The 8,197-nt window shown below is 39.1% G+C and overlaps 1 protein-coding gene across 3 annotated transcripts; it reads left to right on the forward strand.

Annotated features, from left to right (window-relative positions):
• Positions 1–1,053: 1,053 nt before the first annotated feature.
• Positions 1,054–7,965, forward strand: LOC100253940 (homeobox-leucine zipper protein ROC3-like). 3 transcript variants are annotated; one of them, XM_002277637.5, is made up of 12 exons: positions 1,054–1,162; positions 1,726–1,887; positions 1,992–2,152; positions 2,288–2,405; positions 2,940–3,128; positions 3,663–4,133; positions 4,381–4,479; positions 4,626–4,838; positions 5,035–5,203; positions 5,658–5,926; positions 6,015–6,110; positions 6,915–7,965. In XM_002277637.5, the coding sequence occupies exons 2-12, from the start codon at positions 1,741–1,743 to the stop codon at positions 7,377–7,379; spliced, it is 2,397 nt and encodes a 798-aa protein (XP_002277673.1). In that variant the 5' UTR covers positions 1,054–1,162; positions 1,726–1,740; the 3' UTR covers positions 7,380–7,965. The 3 variants fall into 3 exon arrangements, with proteins under 3 accessions (XP_002277673.1, XP_010663102.1, XP_010663098.1); XM_010664800.3 differs by having other exon boundaries at positions 1,057–1,158; XM_010664796.3 differs by lacking the exon at positions 1,054–1,162 and adding an exon at positions 1,169–1,345.
• Positions 7,966–8,197: the final 232 nt, after the last annotated feature.

The following is an 8,197-nucleotide window of genomic DNA, read 5'->3' on the forward strand; positions in this document are numbered from 1 at the left end:
ATTAAAAACTTTTCAAAATTCTCATCCATTATAAATTTTATTCTCTTTAAACTTTCTTAATATTGATTAATAATATAAGTTTGTGATGAAAATTTTAAGAATGGTTTCCATTACGTCAAGTACATTAAAACCCTAATTAAATAACAAGATTAAATTCTAATATTAAAATTTGAATCACCCTTTAGATTTGTGATGATAATTTCAGAAATGTTATTTTAAGTAATTAAAATTTTAATTAAATGAAAAGATTAAATTGATTATGAGTATTGATAAGGGTATTTTTGGAAATAAAAAATGAAAAACAGTTCATAGTTTTATAGGTAGTATGGATATACACCAAATCATAGATGACGGTAGTACAAGAATCATAAAAACAAGATCAGAAATTCAAAAATTACTTCAACAAACCAAAAGTCTTGGGTCCGAACAAGACCTTAAGTTGGGGTCCCACTTCAGAGTGGGCATCCCCATGGTTTACTCAGTGGTCGTCAGTCAAAAACACATTAAAATTTGCTCACCCCCGTTCTTTCCAGAGAGGCTTGAGAGACAAACATGTAGATTTCATCTGGGACCCACCTCTCCCAAATGAAGGGCACAGATTCTTTGACTCTTTTAGATTCCACCCCCTTCTCTGTTGACTCCTCCTTTACCGTCTCGGTAACTTTAAACCACAGTAAAAAAAAAGGAGTAGGAGAAACCCAGATGGCGCGTGGAGATCACAGTCCACTTACTTAGACTGAAACGCTCCACGCTCTTCGGAGGCGGATGCCGTGGGAATGGGAGTAGAAAAAGCGAGTAACTGAAGAAGAAACGGTTTGACTTTTTTTCTCTGACGGAAACGCTCTCTCAGCCAGTTGTCCCACGCCACGTGTAGTGAAACAGCCGACTGATTAAGTGGCGATGATCGGTTTCTGTCACCCGGAGTTAAAGTTGGCATTCACCACGTACGGTCAATATTAATTACCGCGTTTATGTGGAGAGAGAAATGGAGTGAACATTTTGTAGAGAGAGAAAGTGTCAGTGGTGTTTTTAGAGAGAGAAAGTGAGGGCTGAAGTGAAGGAAGAAAAAGAAGTCAAACTCAAGCAAAGCAAGACAAAGAGAAGAGATACCTGTATCTATCCACAGAGAGGGACTCTCCGTTTCCAAAACCACCGACAGTGGGTATTTACTCTTTATTTCCATCTTACTCACTTCTTTCTTTGCTCCTTCCAAATTTTCAATTCAAATTCTCATTTAATTTTCCTTAAGCTCTTCTTTTTCTGGGTCCTTTAATTTCCGTTTTTGGAACTCAAAGTGCCTTGAATTTTTATTTTCTTTGCCTTGAAGGGCCCAACCACTACTTTGGTATGGAGAATTTTCCTGGTCTTTTTGTTTTAGCTGCTTTTTGTTTTGTGTGTGATCTGAAGTGTTGAAAGTTCTTCTGAGTGAAATTTTTGTGGGTTTTTGTCACTGGTTTGATGGTGTTTTGTTGGACTGCATGTCTGGATTTGCTGATGGGTTTTGCTCACTTTTTGCATCTGTGTTTGCTATTATCTCATAGGTGGTGCTTGATTGTTTTCTAAGTGGTGTTTTTAATTTCATCTTTCTCTGATCTTTGATGATTTTTTTTTAACTGTTTCTGTGATGGCAAACGTGAGGTCCGCCTGAACAGAACCTAACCCTAGTTGATAATTGTGGACGTTTTGCCATCTTTTTTGGGTTGAAAATATACATTTCATACATAGCAAAGGCGAGGGAAAATGTACGGAGACTGCCAAGTTCTGACATCAATGGGAGGCAACGTAGTCTCTTCAGATTCCCTCTTTTCTTCGCCGATCCGAAACCCTAACTTCAACTTCATGTCATCCATGGGTGGCCCTTTCCATGCCTTCTCATCCATCATTCCCGTAAGTTTCTCCTATATGTATCTCGTTTGCCTTAAAAAAATTTCCTCATTAATTTGTACTGAAGATATGAACTAAGCAAATGTGGTTTGTGTTCTGTATTTCAGAAGGAAGAGAGTGGGCTTTTGAGAGGGAAAGATGAGATGGAGAGTGGGTCTGGAAGTGAGCATATCGAAGGAGTGTCAGGCAACGAGCAAGAGAACGAACAACAACCCAAGAAAAAACGCTACCACAGACACACTGCTCGCCAGATCCAAGAAATGGAAGCGTATGCTACTATTTCTCTCTCACTCTCTTCAAAAACATGGTTCTTATACTTCAATCACAACCCATTACGCATAAATGTTGGGAAAATCACCTAAACTCACACTCTAGTTGCACCACCGTCACTCATTTTTTGCAGTTTATTCAAGGAATGCCCACACCCAGATGACAAGCAGAGGATGAAACTCAGCCAAGAACTTGGCCTCAAACCACGCCAAGTCAAGTTTTGGTTCCAAAACCGGCGAACCCAGATGAAGGTGCGCATGTTAGCATCTCGTCATTTAATGATACCCACCTCTCCTTCTATCCCACTCCATTCCTTTCGCTTTCATGGTAACCCTAAAATTAACCAGCGATCAAGCTTGCACGATTCCCGAGAAAAGATAGAAAGCGTTTTGTTTATTTATTTACTATCGTTTGTGCCTGCTCGGAGGGAAAAGGGCCTTTTTTTCCTACTAACATTAACGTTTTAAGCCCTAAGAGGCTAATACCGTGTGGTATGGGTTCGCCATCATCACTCTCTCTTTCTTTCTCTCACTGTTGCAGAATCTTCATTAAGTTTGGTTCACTCATACAGTCTGTAACCCATAAATATATATACAGTTGTGGGTATTTAACCCTACCTGCACCTGTGGTTGTCAGAAGGAGCAAAAGCTTAAATACCAGACTGTTTAGGGTTAAAGTGTTCGGAGTTCAATAATAACACGATGACGATGAATGTGCTCAGAGTGTGTGTAAGGTATAAGATGTAAGATGGGGTTAATTCATTTTGTCGTTTGTTTGTTTGATAGGCCCAACAAGACCGTTCTGATAATGTGATACTAAGAGCCGAGAATGAGAACTTGAAGAATGAGAATTACCGGCTGCAAGCGGCCCTCCGAAGTGTTATCTGTCCTAACTGTGGTGGTCCAGCAATGCTGGGGGAGATCGCCTTTGATGAACAACAACTTCGCATCGAAAATGCTCGGCTTAAAGAAGAGGTATAAGTGATTGTTGGTGGTTTAAAATAAATACCATTTGACAGATAATTGGAACTGTATGTCTTCTTTTGCTGGTGAAGGCATATATCTATTACTTAAAAAACATACACCAGAATATGGATTAATAAACCTGAACTATGTTAAACACCAGTAAATTTTCTTCCTCCCCTCCTGCGAGCCCTCCCCCTCCCCCACTTCTTTATTTTTTTCTACTCTGGGTTATAAAAAAATGATAATATTCTGTGAAACAAAATGGGATGATTTCTTCTACTGTTGAATCCAACTGCTGCTTACTGCTTACTGCTACCTATAGAATATGTTTCTTATTGAAAGTCTGAATTTCCGTTTGAAGGTTTACAACTAAGAAAGGAAGTTCACGCCAAGCATTGTGAAGTGGTTTTTCTTTTAGGCCAGGAAGCACCATGAAGTTTGAAATACTTATTGTTTGTGAAATAAAATTGATGATTTTTTTTTACCACCATGACCTAATTTTTGCTCATACAATTTGTGTTAACGATGTTGAATGTTCTGCAGTTGGATCGTGTTTGTTGCCTTGCTTCACGCTATGGTGGCCGGGCGATCCAAGCAATAGGACCGCCCCCTCCACTGCTTGCGCCTTCCTTGGATCTGGATATGAGTATCTATGCCAGGAATTTCCCAGAGCCTATGGCTAATTGCACCGACATGATTCCAGTGCCTTTAATGCCAGAAAGCTCTCACTTTCCAGAAGGCGGTCTCGTATTAGAGGAGGAAAAGTCTCTTGCGCTTGAACTTGCCATATCATCTGTTGATGAGCTTGTGAAGATGTGCCAGCTTGGGGAGCCTCTTTGGATCCGAAGCAATGAAAATGGGAAGGAAGTAATTAATGTTGAAGAGTATGGAAGAATGTTCCCATGGCCGATGAACCTCAAGCAGCACCCAGGTGAATTCAGGACAGAAGCTACCCGTGACAGCGCCGTAGTTATAATGAATAGCATCAATTTGGTAGATGCCTTCTTAGATGCTGTAAGTGGCTATGATCTATAAATTTGTTTACAGTGTGAATGTTGAAGTATCCTCAATTAGAGTGAAACTAACTGCTAATAGGACCCATAATTTCCTACAATTCGTATCCATCATTAGCACTTACTAGGATTAATTTCATGGGTGTTTTGGGGGGTTATTGTGATATTTTTTATTATGTTAAGCATGATTTTCTGCTTTAAATCACTTGCGCTTGACCAGATGTTTCTATTGCTCATTACTTCTTCAGATGAAATGGATGGAGCTGTTTCCTTCCATTATTTCTAGAGCAAAAACTGTTCAAGTTCTTTCAGGCGTTTCTGGTCATGCAAATGGTTCCCTTCATCTGGTAAGTAATTCAACACCCGAAATTCAATCTCAGAAAATTTGCTAACGCTAACATTAGAAAGCTGTTTAGCTTTTTGTAAGTTGGTGGGTATACATCGAGTTTTGTATGTCACTCACGGCTTAATTTGCTACTTTTTGTTTCTTCAGATGTATGCAGAATTGCAAGTTCTCTCACCTTTGGTTCCAACGCGTGAGACACATTTCCTTCGTTACTGCCAACAAAATGTCGATGAGGGAACTTGGGCAATTGTTGATTTTCCCATTGATAGCTTCAATGACAATCTCCAACCTTCCGTGCCTAGATACAGGAGACGACCCTCTGGCTGCATTATTCAAGATATGCCAAATGGATACTCGAGGGTGTGTTCTACTGTCCCTTTTTGTATACTTAGATCAGTATGAAGACATTCAATTTTGTTGGTTTTAATCTTCTTCGTTTTCTTCCGTTAAAACAAACACCATAAATGCTAAATTGAGGGCTGCAGAACAGATAGAACAATAACTACTCAAATCCTTTCTCATGGTGGGCGTTTTTTTTTTTTCTTTCTCAATACAGGTAACATGGGTAGAACATGCTGACGTAGAGGAAAAACCTGTCCATCATATATTTCATCACTTTGTCAACAGCGGGATGGCATTTGGAGCTACACGCTGGCTTGCAGTCTTACAGCGACAATGCGAGAGGGTTGCAAGCCTCATGGCCAGAAATATATCAGACCTAGGAGGTTCTTGTGTTCACTTCTTTCTCCTCGGCATTGCATTACAAATTTGTACATGTTTTTCTGCATGTAGAGCTATTTATAGACCTGTTTATATGCTCTATAGTAAATGCCCAATTTCATTTTCTAAACTTTTCTGTATCTATATATACATAGATATGCATACATAGTTATCAATTAACCTTCTGTTAATGCAGGCCTAAATGAAGTATGAATTTTGTAGAATGGTAAAATGTAATACACATGTACATGTGACAAACTGTCACAGTAGGGATTAGGCAATTGCTACCATAATCATGTAATCTCATCTGATAACTTGGAAAAAAATCTGTGTTCACAATTTTTCATGCTTTACATATACACAGAGAGACGTGTCTAATTTTATTTCTCTTTCATATATGTTTGTATGCATTCATGCTCACATTCTTGTATGTGACATTTCCCACTCTGAAATTTACAGTGATACCTTCTCCTGAGGCTCGGAAGAACCTGATGAATTTAGCACAAAGAATGATAAGAACATTCTCGGTTAACATCAGCACTTCCAGTGGTCAGTCTTGGACGGCTCTTTCTGATTCCTCTGATGACACTGTTAGGATAACCACAAGGAAAATCACTGAGCCTGGGCAACCCAATGGGGTTATCCTAAGTGCTGTATCCACTACTTGGCTGCCACATCCTCACTACCATGTTTTTGATCTCTTGAGAGATGAACGTAGGAGAGCTCAGGTTTGATTCAGACATAATTCTTTCAAATCTTCAAGACACATCCTAAAACCCATACTCAAGACTAAAAATGATAACTTGTATTTTGCAGCTTGATGTTCTTTCCAATGGGAATTCCTTACATGAAGTGGCACACATTGCCAATGGCTCTCATCCAGGAAACTGCATTTCTCTTCTTCGCATCAATGTAAGTCTTTTCTACTATACAGATAGTTCTATAATATTTTCCCTTATCATAATTCAGATCTACTGATCATTAACATAGGAAACCAACATAATCAGTGTATTCAAGAATGAAAATACTGTCTCTTTTATGCATCATATATATCTCATCTCCCAAATGATATCACTTAGAATCTAGATTAGTGAAGTCCGATCAATCTCAACCTCATAATAGATTGAATAATTATGTTCAATAACAAGGAAAAATATGAAAATGATCCATGGTTATTCTGAAGGAATGATAAATGTTGCAAAAATTTAAGCAAATGTTGTGATTACCAAATTATGTGGGAAATGATTAGGAAGTTGGGTGTATGGTTTGGGAGCCATATGCAGTGACATCTTTTAGATGTTTTCTTATTACAAAAAGTTAGCCATGTTAGCTTACAATTTTGGGATTTGAATCTGCCATCCATTTACTGGATTTATTAAGGAATGGTTATAACATATTGCAAAGAAAAAACTAATGACTACAATTGGGTTTAACTTTCATTATTGTACCCCTAAACCTTCATAGAAAGTAGAGAAAAAATGGTTTATTTATTTATTTATTTAGTTTTCTTTTGTCCATCAGTTGATTTGGATAATCGCATTCCCACCAACGATTATTGATGCTATAGATTTGAGTGTTCACATGTATATTAGTTAATAAAATTGAAAATATTTAGAGAGATGAAATAAGTGCTGAACCAATCTTCTTTAGGAGGTGCTCATCAATTTTCATCTAATTTAAAAGTGTGTAAATTAGAGACCCTTTTCATGCATGCAGGTGGCCAGCAATTCATCACAGAACGTAGAGCTCATGCTGCAAGAGAGCTGCACCGACCAGTCCGGCAGCCACGTGGTTTACACCACCATTGACGTGGATGCTATTCAGCTAGCCATGAGCGGTGAGGACCCCTCCTGCATTCCCCTGCTCCCAATGGGGTTTGCCATAGTCCCAGTGGTACCTAACAATGACTGCAACATCATGACCACCACCGACGACAACCCGATGCCGCCTTCAGGAGACGGAAATGGACACAACTCAGGCTGTCTGCTCACTGTAGGTCTACAAGTTCTGGCCAGCACAATCCCAACTGCAAAGCTCAACCTGTCGAGCGTCACGGCCATCAACAACCATTTATGCAACACAGTACATCAAATCAATGCTGCACTTAGCAGCATCTGCCCTGATAATAGCAGTAGCATGGTCGGCTCTTCCACAGAGCCAGCTGCTCCACCAAAGCAGTAGACCTAGGTTTCCGTATCTTAATTACCCAAAATCTCCCTTTCTCTACCTTCTCCTCCGATGGAAACAAACATCCCTGCCTCACACCAAACGTGAATCTTGGTTTTTTGCATAATGGTGTGAGAAGGGGCGAGGGGACCACTGGGTTCCTCTCTTCTTTTTGGGGTTTCTGAAATGGAAAAAAGGATGGGGGGAGATTTTGGATAATTAGTAGGAAACCAAGAGAGGAGTGAAAGGTCAAATAAGCGAGGTGGGTGTTTTGGTAAATAAAGAAAGAGACAACGATGTAATGAAGGTAGTAGTTAGTTAGGTAGGTGAAAATGTCTTAAATGGAGAAATGGTAGGGACAGTGGTGGTGGAGGGAGTCAAGAGCGCACCAGATGGGATCCTTGCTTGCTGGTAAGGCTTAAAATGCGTAAATGGCGTTTTGAATGCGCTGGCCTCACCAGTCAGCAAGGGTGTTGGTTCGGGAATTGACTCCTGCTTTGTTGTTTCCTCTTCATTTTTTTTTATTTTTTTTATTTCAATTTGAATTTGAATTGGTCTATTTTTAATTCCTATGCTACTGATGAATTGTTTTATTTTTGTTGACGTCCCCTCTTAGCTCCCTGCATGCTATATCTTCAATTATCTACTTTATCTGATACCTCATACAACTCTCTCCTACCTCCCAATTGGTTGCCAATTTACGTTGGGAGTATGGATTGGATTTAGTTGAGCCCCGTTGGATGTAATTGGCTTGAATTTATGTTTTAAGTAATATTATTTTCAAAATATTTTGCTTAAATTATGATATTTAAATTTTTTTAATTAAATAAAAG

The sequence above is a fragment of the Vitis vinifera genome, chromosome 2 (assembly GCF_030704535.1).
Source record: "Vitis vinifera cultivar Pinot Noir 40024 chromosome 2, ASM3070453v1".
Classification (NCBI taxonomy): Eukaryota; Viridiplantae; Streptophyta; class Magnoliopsida; order Vitales; family Vitaceae; genus Vitis; species Vitis vinifera.

Excerpts from the sequence above, each read along its gene's own strand:
- LOC100253940 (XM_002277637.5), top strand. The coding sequence starts at position 1,741 with ATGTACGGAGACTGCCAAGTTCTGACATCAATGGGAGGCAACGTAGTC. Across the intron at positions 4,134-4,380 it reads TAGATGCCTTCTTAGATGCT|ATGAAATGGATGGAGCTGTT; the intron begins GTAAGTGGCTAT and ends TTACTTCTTCAG. Across the intron at positions 4,480-4,625 it reads CAAATGGTTCCCTTCATCTG|ATGTATGCAGAATTGCAAGT; the intron begins GTAAGTAATTCA and ends TTGTTTCTTCAG.